Source organism: Crassostrea angulata, chromosome 7 (assembly GCF_025612915.1).
Source record: "Crassostrea angulata isolate pt1a10 chromosome 7, ASM2561291v2, whole genome shotgun sequence".
Lineage (NCBI taxonomy): Eukaryota > Metazoa > Mollusca > Bivalvia > Ostreida > Ostreidae > Magallana > Magallana angulata.
Window position 1 is genome coordinate 33163793 of NC_069117.1, and position 19706 is coordinate 33183498.

General features: G+C 33.6%; 1 protein-coding gene across 12 annotated transcripts in view; it reads left to right on the forward strand.

Moving 5' to 3' along the window:
- LOC128157536 (myomegalin-like) overlaps positions 1-19706 on the forward strand; it is a 41745-nt gene that overhangs the window by 802 nt on the left and 21237 nt on the right. For 3 of the 12 annotated variants that reach the window (XM_052820126.1, XM_052820125.1, XM_052820129.1), the window contains exons 2-26: positions 4213-4286; positions 4588-4655; positions 5092-5199; positions 5652-5728; positions 5933-6056; positions 6330-6455; positions 6723-6754; positions 6889-7024; positions 7457-7528; positions 9155-9250; positions 9480-9521; positions 9630-9749; positions 9976-10011; positions 10556-10648; positions 11982-12074; positions 15190-15294; positions 16857-16925; positions 17184-17312; positions 17655-17729; positions 18072-18209; positions 18390-18473; positions 18671-18766; positions 18927-19091; positions 19269-19364; positions 19548-19677. In XM_052820126.1, the coding sequence (XP_052676086.1) occupies positions 4213-4286; positions 4588-4655; positions 5092-5199; positions 5652-5728; positions 5933-6056; positions 6330-6455; positions 6723-6754; positions 6889-7024; positions 7457-7528; positions 9155-9250; positions 9480-9521; positions 9630-9749; positions 9976-10011; positions 10556-10648; positions 11982-12074; positions 15190-15294; positions 16857-16925; positions 17184-17312; positions 17655-17729; positions 18072-18209; positions 18390-18473; positions 18671-18766; positions 18927-19091; positions 19269-19364; positions 19548-19677 (2384 nt within the window). The other 9 variants (XM_052820136.1, XM_052820138.1, XM_052820135.1 and 6 more) reach the window with 9 other exon arrangements.

Sequence of the window (19706 nt, forward strand, 5' to 3'; positions counted from 1 at the left end):
CATTCGTTTTAAGATATGCAGTTTTTGTTCATCTAGAGACAGTTCATCTGAAACCATTTATAAACAAAACAACACTGATATATTGTATATAATTTCAAAACTTTAATAATAACTCATAAATCTGAAGTTATGCTGTTCTTGCTTTGCCTTTCAGATATAAATCCTCAGTTAATTAATGTCTGTAAATTTTTGGAGATCTGGCAACTCTGTAATTTGTTGTAGACATTTGAGTGAAACACCATGCAGTATTAATGTATGGATTGTGATGTTGATATACTTGTATAAAAGACTACAGTAATCCTTAATTGGTGATTTTCTAGGTGTTCTTGGTCTTCTGTCAAATCAACAAAATTTTCAAAATGTTTAAAATAATCCTTCAGATGAAACCCTTCTACCTTTCATGCACAAATCTCAAAATCTGAAAGGTAATTCAATTTTATCGGTTTTGGGGTTATAAAATTTAAAATTGCACCTAATCTTAGACAATTTGAATCAACAGTTTAATACATGTAATTCTTAAAATGGTCCATGATTCTCACAGGTTTTGATAGGTTTGTTTAGTTTCCTTAAATGCTAGAAACTGAGAAGAATTATGGACCTGAAGAATTTATTTGGTCATGTTATTTGATTCGCAAATTATTCACTGTACTGTCTTAAAGACTCGTTAGATATTTCATATTAAAAACTTTGAACTATTGTGTATATATTTAATCAAATGCAACTTACCACCATGTATAGAAATATCCGTGTCCCCTTTAGCACTCATGTATTGGTATATTTTCCATTCTGTATGAAACCTTCAGGGTTGTCCTACTCTGTGTGTATTCCACTATCTGCTCATCATAGTCATTGGACATCTGGTATTCTAAATGCCAATCTGAAGACTGTGAGGCAAACATTGTAAGAATGTTGGTAATTAAGCATGATTTTTTATTTATTTTTTTTAACCATTCATTTAAATACCAGTATATACATTCTTGAACTTCATAGTCATATTGCAAGTAAATTATAAACTTTTAGAATTTTTCTACATAATATTCAAGTTGTGAATACCAGATTGAATAAAATGGTAGAGGTTTTAATTTAAATGAATAGCTGCACTTTTTATTGCAAGAAGAGAAATTTTTAATATGCCATGAGAAAATCTAAGTTGTCTCCCTTTCGCTAAATTCATATGATGCAGCAGTTATATGTACATGTTATGATATACAGGTATGCTTTAAATTATTGTGAAAATCTTAAAAACTGTTTAAAAGAAAAAAGCTTTTAAATTGTGAGTATTTATGAAAACTTAATTGATGGTTTGGGCATGACGCTGAAGCTGGGTAGATTAATCTAAGATGCAATAGATGTACATTTTAAAACCTGTGGTTATCTGTAGTATGTTACAATTTATTGAGGTCCATCATGCCTAGAGGCTTTCTTGGCTATTATACTGACCAACACCTGTGAATTCATAGTAATTATTGAACTGTAAGGATAATTCATTGGCATTCTGTTCTATATTTATTCCCGACCATCCTGAATTTGTTATAAGACTCTCATGTGCTGCCCTCTGTCTTTATTTCATAATTATTTAATTAAGATAACTGTCTTTCTAGTCATATCAAACATATTTCTGATTAAAGATGACTATTGTAATCCATTTTCTGTATACTAGTATATACAAATTATCCTTGTTTTGTTAGATTATATTGAAAGACTTTTTTTTCTCTCCATTATTTTTCAAATATTCATGTAATTACAGATGTCTGTTAAATCATGAAATTTTTTCATAAATTAAAAAAAAACAAAAACTCGGATCTCTGAGAGATTTTGTGACATATTCTTTGATTGGTTTTGTTACTGTTAACACATTGCTTCTATTTTCCTTCTCTGAATGATTAAATTCTTTTTTTTTTTTTTATAAAATTTTATAATTGTGTGGGTTTTATTTGTACTGAAGGAGTGGTCATCGGTCAGTACTGGTGGTTTTAATATGAATGTAAAGTGACTCCTTGTATTGATCTGTTCTGCATCCTGCTGAGTTCTCATTATTCTGACAGCAACCAGCCAAGGCAGCCAGTACCACAGATTATAAATACATATATACATGTACCGCTTAATATACCAAGCCACATCTACATGTGTACCACTAACACTCACTAGGTCATTAGCTGGCTCTATAAGAGATAGGAGGGATTCTGCAGCTCTAGGGGGGCTTACCCAATCAAGTGATGTGGCAGGCATTGGCAACTCGCTATTTATAATCTTTTGGCAGATAGACTGGAAGAGGAGGGTGTTAAAAAATCTGTATGTGCGTATGTGTGTGTGAGTTTCAAACAGCACTTCCTGTGAAAATTAGGAGTCGTTAAGGATCCTTTTCCTCTTAAGCGTATTGTCGAGGAGGAAAAAAATCAGTGTACACGTGTTTATGATTGGGAGAGATTGTGATCCGTGATGAAGACTAAGATAATTCTGGGAATTACGTAGAAAACAAAGGAATATTTTGTGGAAGTGAAGGTTTGTATATATAGATTGATGGACACTCCTAGGTTTCTGTATGATATGTACTTAGGCTTTTGGATGTATATTACGTGATGGTGAGTTTGTTTACTGTGTCTGGGTCAGGGTGCCGTCTGCATCTTTTCTCTGACCTTTCTTTCTTTGTGAAGCAGTCCCTCTAATCTATTGCCATCTCCATCCCTCCTCTAATTATCTTGATAATGGCATAATTGAGTTTTGGTGTGAAACCCAACAAAACCAAGACTCCTATGGGAACTTAGTGTTTAGTCGGACTTTAGGGAAGTTGACAGAAGAGAATATTAAATTCAATGGGGTGACGGGGTCCAGTTTTTCTTTTGTTTACTGACTTTGTTATTGTGTACATGGAATATTGACTGAGAATGGGTATCAAGTTGGGAATGACTTGGCGTGTGGCTCTGTTTTTGATGTGCTTGATTGAGATCACTATTTCCACAATAGATGTAAGGCGATACTGTCTTGAGATAATGTCAATTTGGCAATATGAAGGCCTCGTGTGCCATGGCCAGATCCCTCTATTCAGTTTGTCGTCATGTGTCCCTGGCAGATTTTAGCACATGGCTTTGTCTCGGCTGAAATTGATTGAAGATTGCTCTTCTGCAGGTCTTTTGGAATGGCCGTTCCAAAATAAGTTTTTTATCGGTGAAATAAACATCTAAAGTTAAATGGTGTCAGTGACATCATGAAATATCTGATTGCATGAAGAACTGGTGTGAAAACAATTAGCAGCTTCTCTATACATACAGCTATAATTATTAATTACTAGTAGTTGACAGATGGCACATTCAGAAAAGAGAGGACATTTTACACAAGAGGCAGAAAGATAGAGAGTTTAGGGGAAAAAATCAATCATTTTGTGATGTTTGATGGAGAATGTTGTAATATTTTCTCAGGGATGGACAAAGCAGGAAATATTGTAGCATGGAGCTTGTAGCTAGTGACTGATGGCAACTTCCTTTACAAGGTCAAGGCCACTTCATTGAAAATTTGTGTTGGGTACATGTAGTGGTCCTCTTTATACTTACAATTTACTCCTAAGGAGTATAGAAAAAAAGAGACATTGGAAAAAATGTTAATGACTGTGAAGGAATTTGAGTGAAATGGCGAGGTTTTTTATCTGATGAATTTTGGATGTTATTTTTAACTTTAGGTGAGATATTCCTGTTATGAGTCTTTCCTAAAACGTGTGATTTTATGTGTGGGTGTCATGTGTTATGGAACAAGAACCCAGATATTTCTTTAGCTGTTTATACTAGCTGTCTGAAATATTTTTCTGTGCAATGGAAGTCATGTCCACTATTTCATGAGTTTTACTTGGATTGTAGATTTGTCTAATTATGACTTTGAGTCATTGTTATCAAGTTACTCTAAAAATACTTGTGTACTGTTAATTTCTGATGAATAAGAGGCAGACTGAAATATGAAAGAGAATTTCTGCAATATCATGTCATTTATTTCTAGTTAATTAACCAAATCATGAAAGGCATGCAATGAGGGTAATGTGATTATTCTGCTTGGGAGAAAGCAGTAGAAATCTTATCTAAAACAAAAAGTTAAAAAGGTTCCACGGCTTTTATTCTCTTTTCTCTAATTTTTATCTTGCTACATCTGTTCTTGAGAGTCGTAATTTATAGTCTCCAAGCTAAAAGCACAAAATGAAAGTGTTTCCTTTTTCTTTTCCGAGTTTAGCTTGAACACAGATAAATTACAGATGGATCTGACCGCTGGACCATACCTAGAGTACCCTGATGGGACTGTGCCAAGTAAGTCTCTCCCTCTCCCTCACACACACCCCCTCCTCCATCCTTGCTCCTCCCCTTCCTAAAAGAGATGTACATTGTACAAGCAAAATGTGAGTGTAAAAAGGGGAGGAGTATGGCCATGGATATAACCATGGTGAATCAAGGTCAATTTTTTTATGCTTTTGGGAGAAAAATTATCCAATGTTGTATTACGGGTATATTAAAGTCAGATTTTGATATTCTTAGACTTTGCACCTTAAATTATAAATTCTCTTACATTAAACTTCAGTAATTGCTTTGATGTTAATGCATTTTATTTCAGTGGTGACGAAAATGAACACTGGTCGGATGTCGCCTGTTCGGTCTCGCACCATGAAAGAATACGACTCGGTGAGATAACATTTGACATTGAACAAGATACATGTATTGCATTAGTATCAAGTTAATCTCTTTATATTTATGTAGGTTTATGAGTTTCTGTTATCATAATTATAACATTAATATTCCAATAAAGAAAACATTTATGCAAAAAAATATAGAGAAAGGAGTGATAAAAGCTTAAAAATTGGGGAGATGTAATTTCATCGTACTTGGTTTAACATGTATTAATATATGTATATCACTGAAGAATAGAAAGCTTATTGAGGGTCAATTTTGTGTGTATTGTATGTAAATTTTCTAATGAATGCTGTTTATGCAACTGAGATATCTATCAAAGTTTACAAAAATATATTGAAGCAAAAACAAAAAACAATATTAAGGCTGACCATTGAAAAGAGAACCTTTAGATAATTAGTTTAATGTCAGTCTTCTTTTTTCATTACAGCAAATTACAGACTTGAAGAAAGAGAACTTTAATTTAAAGTTACGGATTTATTTCATGGAAGAGAGAATGCAGCAGAGATTAGGGGATGGAGATGATGTGTTTAAAATTGTAAGATGTACCACCAAATTCCCCTCAAACATGTTTTTAATCGAGACAGATGGTGGAGGAAAAACACTTGAATTTGTTAAACATTTATTTCAAGCATTTCAATATTCTTGACTGTACTACATACCTTTTAAAAACATGCAATTTTCAAACCAGCTCTCATTTGATTTATGCTATTTATTTTGAGAGGAAGACAAATGGATTTAAAGTTATCATTGAGTCATTTATACCCTGTACTTTCTGTTTAAGCCCTCTTTAGTAAATTTCTTATTTTAGGATCCTCTTTCCTGAATTGTATCCCGAAAAAGGAGTTCATCTTCTTCCCTTTTCAATTTGTCAGAAATATTTAAAGAATTTTTCAGATCTTTTTAATCGTAGACAACAATATTATCTCACAGAAATCATTGTATAAAGAGGTAGTATTCCGTTTCATATGTGTGTGTTTTTATTTTCAGAATATTGAACTAAAAGTGGAAGTAGAGACCTTGAAAAAAGAATTGAAAGAAAAACAAGAGTTACTGAAAAAGGCATCGTAAGTACCTCCAAACAGTGTATATGCATCTGATAATAATAAAAATGTTGAAGGCAAAACTCGCCATGTCAACAAAATGGTGAAAACATGTATGATTTAAGTACCAGTTTGATATAGAATAATATGTTCATTAGAAAATTGGAAAGAAAACTACCATGTATATCATGTTCAGGTAAACTGGCAGGTTCTTTTGTTCTTTCCCAGGGAAGCGATAGAAGCCCTGGCCGCCAAGCGAGAGGAAGACCTGCAAGAAATCCGAGAGGAGCTAGAGCAGGAAATGTCGAGCACCAGGGCCAGACTGGAGGAGGAGGTGGAGTGTAAAAAGAAGGTAGGGGACCATTTAATGGCCGGTTAATGGGGCGTTAATGTTTTAATATTGATTATTTTCCCCCAGTTTCATGCAACCGAATTTAATGTTATAATACGAGATGGAGATTTTCTTTTTTGGAATCATTATAGTGTATGATTTTTATGGAGTTTTGCAATGGATTCAATTTTGATAATTATAAGAATAAGAAAAAAAATCAGGTTATCAAAGTCAATGAACATGAAAGTTTCATACATTTATTGATTTTATTTTGTAATATGAACTATTTTCTAGGAGGTAGAAGCTTCCCAGAAGTCTCTACAAGAGGCCACTCACCAGCTGACCGATCTGGAGAACAGGAATGAACAGCTGGTGATGGAAATCCGGCATCTGGAGCAATCCAAGGAAATCCAGCTTCAGGTTGGTTTTTCTAATCAAAGCATATTTTTGGGATTGGATTATTCTAGATTGACTTTATTTGTCATCAATAGCCATTTAGAGGTTTGTACAGTTATATATGAAAAGGAGCTAAAAAGGGGAAAAGGTGCATTCCAAATTGCTGAATTGTAGTTGAAGTACATGTTATAATTTGAAAAAATGTGTCTTTTTATCAATTATGAAATTTGGGTATCTGTAATGGGTATTCATTTCTGTTTTATAATTGTCTTTTTTAATTCTCTTTTTCAGTCACTGAAAGAGGATTTGGATGCTCAAAAAAGGTGAGCTCTTTAAAAATTACCACATTACTTTTATCTTTCACTAATTAGTCAGAATTTAAAGATAAAATGACAGTGGTTTGCAATGTACAGTGAGTCCGGAATTTTAAGTATGTGTGTTTTTTTTTGGTGGGTAGGGAACTAACAGCTCAGATAGCAGAGAATCAGCAAAACCTGGGAGAGATGGACCATCTCCTGAAGATGAAGGAAGACCTAGAGGAGAGGGTGGAATCCCTGGAAAAGGAACTCTCCCGGAAAGACCGCGATATGGAGGTTCGTTCCAAAACTCTCCATTGTGTATTTCTGATAATGATGTGTATGTTCTTCTAAAAAAATGCATCATAATGAAGATAGACAGTTTTAACTGTTATAGAGTGCATGAAAACACTTTCCTCCAATTTTTGTGTCATTTTCATTGAAATTTGAAAATTCAGAAACGTTTCTTTGGTGTTCAATTATTTTTGTTTAATGTTGTGTTGTCAAAAACTAGGTGAAAAAACAACAATTACAAAATACTGTAGAACTTGCACTTTAAAGTTTATGAAAAAATGAATGAAAAGATATAAATATCATATTTTGAATATTTAACAAGTGAATTTAATGATTTTGATTTCAATAAGGCGACAAGCCCTCAAAGAGTTTCGATTGAAAAAGAATTTCTCATGACCATTTCTTTTGTTTTCTTTCTGTCTCTCTGGCATGCAGCATTTGTCATATATTGTCAAAGACACCACACAGGTAGAGAGTCAGTCCTTCCTGGCCCCCCGCCACCTACAGGTGTGTCTTAGTTCCAGGTCTAATTTTACCTACCGCTACTTCAAATCTATAGACGGGGCTAATTACCTGCTGCACTCACTAACACCTGACGTAGAGTCCACCTACTCTTTACTAACACCTCAGATTTTTAGGGATGGGACGATCCACTGATGCACCGGTGCATCGCGGTATTTATTTTGACGATATTTGGATCGATACATTTACCATTAATACAACGATACCTTACCGAACTGTTTTTATTTTTCAAAAATATCCGAGCTTCATATATCGGCTATATTTAGTCCGCGTGCCTAATATGAAAGTACAAAGATGGCGGAAAACCTCGTAAAGTTGTCAAAACTGTTAGGAAGCTAAATATGGAGTGTGGAAAACTTTTGGAGTACTTGTTTATGAAAAACTAGTGTACACGAGACAAAAGTAATTCGTAAATTGTGCAACGCTCATTATGAATATAACAAAATAACTTTGGACATGCGGTAATACATCGACAGGTTGAATAAATTTTAAACTTTTATTCATGTTTTCATTTAATTGCAATGTATCGTGATATGTATCGTATCGCATCTCATGTATCGTGATATGTACCGAATCGGCTCAGTACAGTATCGTCCCAGCCCTACAGATTTTGTTGGGTTTTTTTTAGATTCGAATTTGTTTCTTTTGGTTATGTTTCAGAAGTTTTTAGTGCTTGGGATGGTTATACATGTATTGTATGTTTGCTTTGGGAAAAATTTGATACTTTAAAAATTTTATAACAAAATGATAGGAAAAGTTTGATTGAAATTTGAAAGGCGGTGAAATGATCATTTTTTTTCAGGCATTTGTCCTCTATTTCCTGTATGAAATTTTTAAAAGGAACACAATAGCAATAGTTGAGAAAGTTGTTCTTTAGTTACAATTATTTATAATATTCACATTGTTGTAAAGCCTTTTCAAAGTACTTTTCATTTTTCCTCACAAAATTTATATCACATATTCTATTACACAAACTGGTAAATTTTGTTAAACTTAAATCATATACATCAGTTACATGCTTGCATGATTTTATTTTGGTATCAGAAGAAATTGGCAGATTGTAGTACTGGGTGTATGAGATTTATATTGTAGATGCTTTGTATTCTGACATGAACTGAATCACACTATGTAGCTAGCCTATAGTTGCCACCTACCTGTAGATGTTGTAAAATCTAGACCTTTCCATCCTCTGAATAATTCTCTCCTTTTAATTCTTATTTTGCACTACTCTTGTATAAACCTTCATGACCAGTTGTCATGATTAAATCTAGATGTTGTAAAATCTAGACCTTTCCATCTTCTGAATAATTCTCTCCTTTTAATTCTTATTTTGCACTACTCTTGTATAAACTTTCATGACCAGTTGTCATGATTAAATCTGGCACAATTTGCTTGGATTAACTATGGTTTTGGGACTCTTGTGGATGAATATCTTTTAGCAAAACAGCGTGAAAAAACTGTATTTCACAAATTTTGTTTTATTTTGGCTAAATTTCATCCAATTAAACATAACTGAATTCGCTTTATGCCAGTTTGTTAGTTGTAAACTCTACTGATAATTTTGATGTGTAATGTGAATTCTGCATTGATTGATTTTTTTTTCCACGAAAGGATGAGGTGGATGATCAGAAATCTGAATTGTCTACCTTGAAATCCAAAGTGGAAGATCTCAAGGAAGATGCTAACAAGAAAAATGAAATGATCGGAGTAAGTGTTACTAAATGATGATTTGTTTGGAAATACCAGTGCATGAACATTCATCTTTTACGAGTACATGTATTTTAAATTTATTTGAAATTGAAAGGTATTATTATATTGTGAGTAAAGATGCGAAGGTTTTATTGTTTGATTTGAACAAATACGTGTAGAAAAGATGTATTTGATATGCTTTGTTGAAATTAGTAAAAAAAAATCTATGGTAAATTTTTCATTACAGAAACTGGAAGATCTGCTGAAAGCCAATGAGGAAGAAAAGAAAGTAAGAGTCTATAGTGCATTTGGTTAAAATGATCATTTCAGTTTCTCTTCTTAATTTGTTATGAAATAAAAATTAAATTTCCTTGTTTTTTTGTTTTTTTTTTCCAAGGATGCACTTAAAAAACTTAAAGAGTCAGAAAACAAATTGCAAAAGCAGAACGACTTACAGCCACTATGGGACTCGACGGTTAAAGGGCTGCATCAGGACTTGAAAAAAAGAAACAAGGAGGTGAGAGGTCAAATAGTTCAACCATTAATGTAGGTGTATTTTTGGAATGATGCAAAACCATTAACAAAGTCAGAAAAATACTCATGGAACATTCATTGTGTTCTTATGCATTTCCTTGTACATACATATAATTGGGTATGATCTGTAAGCAAAACCATCAACAAAATCATGTAAATACTGAGAAAAATTTTATTTGAATATTTAATTTGTTATTTACTTTCTACAGAGTTTTATTTTTGAGTTAACATATTTGGAAATTCAGGTACTGTGTTTATTGAGTGGAAACTTGTTGATAGCACATACCTTGCAGTTTTATTTGATGGGAAGTTTACTGTAACAGTAATATTTATCTTTTGGTTGATTAAGAGTTATACCCCTTTTATTGCATTCATTCATTTGCACTCTTTGGGGCACTGAGAATCTCAAGTCTTATGCATATTTCACTGTGTGAATTTCAATGTAATGACATGCTTACCTTAAATGTGTATTTCACTCATTGGTGAAGATGAAATTGTAGTATTTTTTCTCAGAGAGAGAGAGAGAAAGAGAGAGAGAGAGAGAGAGAGAGAGAGAGAGAGAGAGAGAGAGAGGGGAATGACAGACAGACAGAGAAAGAGAATTATGCTATGTGTCATAAATCAGTGATGTACATATGAATATTTTTAGAAAATAAATTAAGATCAGCATTTGAGGGATCAAAAAAGTTTTCAGAGCTATTAAATAGTATAAAACCTATAGGAAAACAATGACCATAGGGATATAAAAGAAAGTTTCTTCACCAGAGATATATTGTTTATTTTGTACAGGTTGATGACCTGAAAGACAAACTGGAGAGGAAGGAGGAGGAGCTACGACAGTGCCAGGATGACCTGCACTCCATGTCAGTCAAGAAGCAGAAGGTACGGCAGCCATTTATCTTGCTGTGGCATGGTGATTGAATTGCAGTGGTTAAACTGACTGAAAGTTTGGCTTATTTACATTTAATGTTCTGCTGTGTTTTGAGAAATTCTTGCAGTTTTTCTCAATCAAGAGTAAAACAAATTTGGCATGTAATTCCATTTATAAGTTGAAATGGAAATACATGTAGAATTTCATATTAATGAAATAAAGTATGGTTAGTGAAGATAAAAAATGGAATGGACCAGAATGCAAGCAATATTGTTTTCCAGCATGTCCCCACATTTTGGACAGATTTTTAAATAATCTTAGGATAAAGCAATTTTCATTCACATGTAAATATGAAATAGCATTTCTACAAAATATATCCCCTACATTTCATCTTAATTAAATAAGAATGCTAAAAGAATGAATGGAAAATGTTTTCCAGTGCATTTTGCTTATCAAAGTGTGTAAATGACTTTTATCACCTCTTCAGTTAGCAAACATAAAATAAAAATCACAATATGATTGGACTTAGTGGGGGGAGAAGAAAAGGTATAGGTGTTAAGAGGGGTGATACGGCTAGAAATTGTTAGTCCAGAAGATTATGGTTATAACATGAGAAAGAAAAACACGTTGAATAGGCGTAATCCGTCTTATGCTGACCTCTGTGTAAAAATCAACTTCACCTGGGGAGTAAAATGCAATTAAGTTGTCTTTGTTGTCCTGAGAGTTTAACCTTCGCTCAATAGAAAGAAAACACTGAACGTTGTTGATTACTCTATCAAGGATTACTGGGGGGGGGGGGGGGGGGGGTTTATTTTTTAATTTGTATACTGTGTGTTTTATTTTTTCATGGACTTTTGAAAGAGTACCTGCTATTGTGTATTAATTTAGAAAAAACAGAGAGAGGCTTTGATCTTTTTCTTCTCTCTTTTTTCTTGTCTTTAATTGAATCTGAAATGAAGTGCTTTTTTGCACTATGTTCAGGTGCAGACCTTGTAAATCTAAACAAAGTACAATGAACTCTTGTTTCTATTATCAATTATATACAATTAAATATTTAATTTGAAATATTGAAATATATTGAGAATAAACATGTGTGCATTACCACCCCCCCCCCCCCAATGATAAATTCAAAATGTTGAAAATAAAAGTTGTATAAATCTCCCCCATCCTTCACCTCCAACATGATTTCTTCCTGAGGAATGGACACAATAGAATTTAGTTGATTCTAAATAAATGAGTAAAATTGCATGGTTTGACTTAACGTTTGATTTGTTTAATTGTGTTGATTGTTGATGTTGTTTTTATTGTGTTTATTGTTTTCTTGTGTGTTTTGTTACTAATTAGGAAGTAGACAAACAGCATGAAGACATTGTGTTTTTAGAAGACAGTTTGTCCAGCATGAAAGTTCAACTGAAGGAAAGAGAACTGCAAGTGGAGGTAGTAGCCATTTTAATGATGTATCAGTTATCACATATATTTTAATGATGTATTACTTATATACACCGAGAATTAAGAAAATTGCACAGAATATCAGATAGAGTACACTTTGAAGATTTATGTGTTAAAGATAAGAAGTGTTTTAATTTATAGAGCCATTTAACAACTGTTAAGTTGTGTTTGAATTTTCAATTCAGAAACTTGTAACAACTGTAGTTAGTTTTAATTGATGTGCATATCTATATGGAACTGCATGAAGGAAATCATTCACTTAAAATGATAATTACAATAAATTTGATAAAAGTACCGCTTGATAATTGATTTCAACTAAAAATGTATGCATTATTTCTATAAATGTAGTAGATGTCTATGTTTCAACATAAAGTATTTAAGGTGAATTTGACAGTTTAAATTATTTTATATAAAATTATCTTAAAAGATGAACTCTTTATTGACATGTATGTTTATCAAATTTGGATGTGCAAAAAAGGAAATGTATGTGGACAAAGTTTAAAAAATGTCACAGTAATCACACGTAATGTGATGTTTATTGAGACTCTCAAGAAACCTGACATGAAATGTAAAAAAAAAATTAGATGTATATAAATGTCCAGAGAAAGAGAAACTGACTGTTCAAGTGGTTATGATGAGGATTTTGCAATGTTCATGTATACTAGAACATTTCATGAATCATCTCTCGCTCAACTTGGGAGGGATGTGTAGTATGCATTACTGGTATGCATATCAATTTGCGTCTCTGATAAACAGAACTCCACCAAGTATTTGATGTTAATCAAATGATATTTAAAGGCTTTTTAAATATTCAGCGTAAATTTCTGCGGGGTTAATTGTCCAGTTTGTCAGATCATTTACGCGCCCCCCTTGGCACACGTCAGATAACTCAGATTAGGCCGATAGGACGGAGGATGCTCGGGTAGGAATACACGGACATTAAAACCCCATAAAGCAGTAGTTTGGAAATTTTAGCCGTCGATAACGGAGGCATGTAGGGGTTCAATAAGATGTCTTCAAAGATGTGCAGTTGAGTCTTCAATATCTATCGGGAGGGTTTTATTTTAATTGTGAGGCTTTGTTTAGATCGAAGCAATACACCAGGTTCTTTAATTGTAAACACCTTTAATGGATGGGTATCGTTTGGTCGCCTTTTATAAATGCACCCATTGAATATGAGCTTCATGAGCTAGGGGGATTAATTCTTGACTTGCAGGCTTATTTGCAGTGATTTATTGACGGATGTTTTTTTTAATTTGTTTTGAACCTCGGAGCTGATTGCTTAGCTATGGGCTGCCCTCGCCAGTGCCTAATTCTGAATTCCAATGAAAATATGAATTAATGTAATGCGTCAATTTTTCGCAGTGGGATAACTTGCTGGAAAATTAATTAGCTGCCATACTTATTTTGAATTTTTCAAGGTGTAAGTTGACCAAGTTTGATATAAATATCCCATCCTTTTTAAGATAAAAAAAATAATAAATTAATCCTTATTGAAAATTTAAAAGTACATTATTTTATCTGGGTTTTTTTTCTTTGCTTATGATGAGAAATGAGATATTATTAAAAAGTTTTTTACTTTTTTTCCCCCCACTGAAATTATAAAAATGGATTTGCTTTACAAAGAAAAGAAGGGAAAAAACCCGAATTTGTTAAAGTAAAATATGCTAAAAATTGAAACCTTTTGATAATTACTTGGAAGAATTAAATACCACTGATGTTTATTTTACTTTGGGAACATTGCTTATATATATCCTTTTAATCTCCTCAAGGGGAAGGAGAATATTTTCAAAGGGTTGTTGATTATTTACCTTTCAGAAATATGTTACAACAAGTCCTTATTGGGAGGGATAACTTTTCAATTTTCTCTACAACATTTTGAATGACAAAAGCCATACAGGATTTTGTAATCCCAATAGTACTTTTCTAAAGTTGCTAGTTGTGTTTAGATGTCTATGTATTAGGGGGTATAGGAGAGAAGTCTAATCTCCTTATGGACTTGTGTATTGACCTTTCAGCCAAATTAACTTTGTTGACCCAAGAGGTGTAATTAAGTCGTCTTTATTGATACAACGTATTTCTCTCAGAGAGAGGAAAAACTTAGCATTGGTGCGATAGCTTTCGGGGAACAAATTTCGGACTGGACCAATCAGTAAACACCTTGTTGATTTCAAGTGCTGCTTGCCCCCCCCCCTTAAATCGCAGAACTGAATGATACCTGAAAGGAGAATAATCTCTTTAAAGAGAATAGATTTATCCAGTCTATCAGGGTACCCATGTGTATTAGCTAGTGTCAGATTAAAAAACACAAGATTTACATAATCTTGATCTCCAGTTAATTGTTATTTAAAGCCGAGGAGTTTCATACTTGTTGTCTTTTAGTTGACATTTTTATTTGTGTTTTATTGTCTGTTGAGCCAGAGTCTCTTCTTCAGGGTGCTAGGGCTGCACACTGGCTTAGGAGATAATCCAATAGTTGGGGAATAATTGATGGAGAGAATGCTTACTAAGCCATAAGCAGCGCAAAACGATAAAATTATCTGTTTTGAAAATTTGGTTTGATGGAATTATTTTTTCTCTCTTAAAAGTTTGAAAGAAGTAGAGAGTTATTGTGTCTTTGCTTTTGTCAGTTGTGAATAATTCTAAGGGTGATCAGATCAGAAGGTTGACAAAGATGGAGTTTAATTCAGAAGATTTTGCTTGGGAGTCCAGTGATGATAGTTTGTGGGAATTGGAATTGAAGTCCGATCAAAAATGGACTTGGAAACTACAAGAGATTTCCAAAGAAAACCAAAGTGGAGTGACAAAGGCAACGGGTAGCCAGAGCTTGGAACCCAAGTGGAGTTCAGAACTGTTGGAAGATTCAGGGATTGAGGAGAAACTGCCATCGAATCCCATTTTTCCACAGTGGACTTCTGGACTTAATGGAATATTGTCTGATGGAAATCAAAACTGGACAATTAACTTGTTTAGGGAATCTGATTTAGAGGATAAGTGGAGCATGGAGTTAATTGAAGAGAGACTTACATTGGAGAAACTGACCGACGATTGTGGGGATAGTTCTCAGAGATTGACTGATTATTGTGATGATGTTTTTCCACAGAACTTGCTGAAAAACCTGGGTAAGAAGGAGGGCGAGCTGGAGGGGTTCAAGGAGCTGCTAAACAAGGCGGAGACAGCTCTACGGCAGAGTGAGGATGCTGTACAGGTAGGATCCATCATTTACATGGTTAAAATTTGATTTACTTTTGGGTCATTGGGGCTATGCTTGACTTGTACTAGCTACAGCAATAATGTAGCCCCCTCCCCTTTTTTTTGGGGGGGGGGAGGTAAACATCAGAAAAAAAAAATTGGAAAGGGCTACATTATTGCAGTTTGACTTTTACCATTTATAGCATTTTAACTTTAATACTGTGGATAGTTTTTATATAAGAACAAACAACTTTGGAATGAATGATTATTAGATGATTGAAATGTTATGGAGGTTGAAGGGGGGTAATTTTGCAATTCAGTTTTAATATTTAGTGTGAAACTTCAAGATTGTAACAAACTTTCTTAATTCAAAATCAGTTTTATTAGATTTAGTAGTTGAATTTTTGAAGTACTTCCCGTAAATAGAAAAAAGAATGCAAAACACGCAAGTGGTATTGGTGTTTCATTCATTTGAAAATCTGAGAATACATCTAGTTTGAGATTTCAATTTATTTTTTTTTTTGGTAAAGAAACCAGCACATAATAGGTTTGTGAGATAACAGATCATCATGTGAAAATGACATATGGTATAGTTTACTTTGTAAACATTATCAAACTAATGTTAACTTTTATGTTTAAAGAAATGTTTTTAGAAAACTAGCCCATTGTACCATCTGGAGTGTTTAAGTTATTTTAGAAAACATCTGTAGTGTTATAATAACCAAATAATCTCTTTTCAGTAAACAATTTATAAGTAACTTCAGCTTGTTTGGAGATTTAAAACCAATAAATTGCTGTAGACTTTAGGCTTCGCAGATTCTGGCTTTCTGTCTTAATTGTGGGATCTTTACGGCCGTACAGAGCTGAAGTGGGAGGGGCGCTGTGTACATTAGAGGGATTAGTATGGCATTCAGTCAGACTAGGAGTTCAGGGTACCCTGTAATATGATGTTTACACAACTATTCATCTTGCTTAAAACTTATTAATCACATGCTTTCTATGAGATAGCGCAAGGAGACATGTACTCTATACACAAGCAAACTTTTATTGATGTGATTCAGAACTAACAAGAGCTTCTTTTTTTTTTAAACATACCATGCGCACTTTAAATTTTTTTTTTATGGTTTTGCAACACAAATATTGTACAATAGTACAAGCTCATGTACTATAATGTATAATTAGAATTTTTTTAGATGGGATTTTTTATTGCTTTTAAAGACTATTCATTTTGTACTTATAAAATGAGAATTTTGAGGGTGGGGTGGGGGTAGGGTGAGGTGGGAAGATGTAGTGTACAGATGTGTACCTGTCATATAAGATACATAATACCTTGAGGTTGAAAATAAAATAGCAATGCTTTATTATTGTTTTTGACTTTTACTGTAGATGTCTTGCTTAGATCAATTATTTTCGGGTTCAATTGCTTTGATAATAATGTCACCATTTAATGAGTATTCAAAGTATTCATGAAGGCTTCATAGTGAATTAGGTAAAACTGATTTTGGTGGGGAAACGGTTTAATTTTACAGAAATTTTTGCAATTGGAAATATGATCATTTCCCTTCTGTGTATTTGCAGGATCTTCAGTGCCAGCTTAAGAAAGAAAAAGAGATTGCTTCAGAGGACTACAAATCTCAACACCTACAGGTTGATATGAACGTGAGAGAGAGAGAGAGAGAGAGAGAGAGAGAGAGAGAGAGAGAGAGAGAGAGAGAGAGAGAGAGAGAGAGAGAGAGAGAGAGAGAGATTTTAAGAATTTACATTCTATATTCAGAGAGAAATGTTCAAGGAAAGTTTCATTAGATTTAATAAGAAACTTCTATACCTAAAACATTCTTATAAATGTAAGGACAGACAAACCTACTTTATAGAAGTCCTGCTTATTGATTCCATAATCTCCCTCAGTTTAAGGTGGATGATTTTGAGGCTCAGCTACAGACCAAGGACAAGATCATCCAGCAGCTGACAGAGGGACTGAAGGACAAGGAGCGGCAGATGCAGCAGTGTATGGAGATCTTCAGACCCACCCCACAGGTAAGTGGTGGGTCCAAGAATTGCTATGAAGCATTTTATAGAGTGGCCTTTCTACTTTGTGGTGTGTCCTAGTGTCTTGGTTATTGGCAGTGAAGTAGAAAATGATTTTCAATTAGAGGTACTTTAACACCCTCTGAAATTAAGATGAGAGCCAATGCATCACATGGGTTTGGTTTCCATCTCTCTGCAGAGTCCTCAGGGTCTTGAGTTAGGGTATCTGTAGTCACAAAAACTTTAGTAAAAAAGGCTGTAAAGAGTAGCTCAGTTTCACATTTTTGAAAGTTTATATACTGCTATATGATTCAATTGAGGAGCGTTGTTATATTCAACTCATTTTAACAGGAGGACGGCTCTGTGAAAGACAAATGGATCCGAGAGTTGCAGAGTAGGCTCCAGGAGAAGGAGAATGCTGTAGAGGTAATGCTTCACTTCGTAATGAATGTAAATCAAGATAGGAACAAAGAGTGTCTAAAAAAAATTTTTTTTGTATGATGTCAGGAACACACTAACCCCATATAAACCCATTCTTGCATAACCTTGATTGCCTGTGTAGAGCATATGGTTTATTGGTAATATTCCCAACATTGAACTTCTGAATCCTATTAAATCCTTCATGCTGGCACATCTCATTCTTTTTATTCCTACAAAAGGAATGTGTGATGTTAATTCAGAGGTCAAGAGCTAAGTACCCTCCACATGATTTATGAGATTATGTACTTTTTTGTATAAAATTACAAAGATATTATAAATTACCATTAGGAATCGCTGAATGAGAAAATGAAGTTAGCTGATGAGAAGGATGCAGAAATTCGGCAGTTGAAGCGTGAAATTCGTGACAAAGAGCATGAGATGGATCGAGCCAATCAGATGTTGCTGACAGCAGAACAGACCATCGAGGTAATATTAGCAAAAAAGGAAGCACCTGTTCCTATAAAAAGAAAAAAAAAATGTAAAACAAACTGAACTAAAGCTACTCGTGTGCAAAAAAATGTCTTTTGGTATAGACAAAACTTTGTTATGATCTTTTAAACTTTGATAAATCTGATCTTTGTTGACCATTAAAAATAATTCTTTTAGTGTCTAGAGAAGGAGGGAGATGAAAAAGACAAGACACTGAAACAGCTGACAAATGCACTGAAGGCGGCTCAGCAGTCTCTAGAGGTACATAATGAATTGTTTATAAGCTGGAGATAACCTCCATCATGTTTTTCATCCTTGAATTGCTGTTGAACCTGTTAAGCTGTTACCATTTAATTCTTTTTCTCTCAATTTTTCTGTTTTCCTCTTATTGATGGCTCTTGCAGCTTCAAATTGACATACAAATAGTACCTTATAAAAGTTTGTTTGGTTTTATGCAGGATGCAGTGGCAGAACACAAGCAGGAGATGCAGAAGAAAAAAGATGAGATAGAAAGATTGAAGAAAGAAATAACAGTACCAGATGTGGAATCAAAGGTCAGTGTAGTTTTATGACATGATTTGTGCAAGAAAGGATGATACACTGGAGGAATTATTTTCTGCCTTTATAAAAACGTTTACTGTACATGTACATTGATTAAAAATGCTGAAAAGCAGATTGAACAAAAATATATATATTTTTTAAAAATAATTTCAGGGATCAGAGAATGCAGATACAATGAATAGCTTGCTGAGGAAATTACGCGACAAAGACGAAGACTTGCTGAAACAGGCAGAAAAACACGACAATGAAATAAACAAGCTGGACAAGGAAATTCACAACCTTAAAGCAGAGCTTGCCAAGGTTCAGAGAGAACTCCAGGTATATTTCAATCAAGAAAGAGCAATAACTCTGTAAAGCTCGGTACAAAATAAAAAATGTCTGATGAATGGTTTTGAAAGGCAGATACAAATTTATGGAAGCTTTTAAGGTTTGGATATTCTATAATATATGTGTATGGTTTTTTTTTTAATCATTTATTTATTTTTGTTTTTGTAGGCTGTGGAAAACCGGTGTGGGTGGTCTGAAAAAAGAAATCAAGATACCCTGGATGATTTAAGAGAGACGATAAAAGAAAAGGATAAAATGATACAGGTTATTGATGAACATTATATATTTTAACTTTTTTCAGGTCTTTTTTTTAATAATTTGATCACAAAAAAAATTGTATTTGCCTATGATGATATTGAATGTAAAAACTGGTGTTTTTATTTTTAAATGACTGTTCTGACATGTTTGGTCTATTTGTTATTTGTTTAATTCATTTCTCTTCAATAGGCATTAGTTGCTAGTGGACAAGATAAAGAGAGACTAATTGGTGATCTTCAAGGTGTAAACACACCAGTAGATGTTGTCAGCCTCCAGAATCAGCTAGAAAAACTCAAAAATGAACTGCAGGACAAAAATGGTTTGATATTTATTTCATATTTATTTATT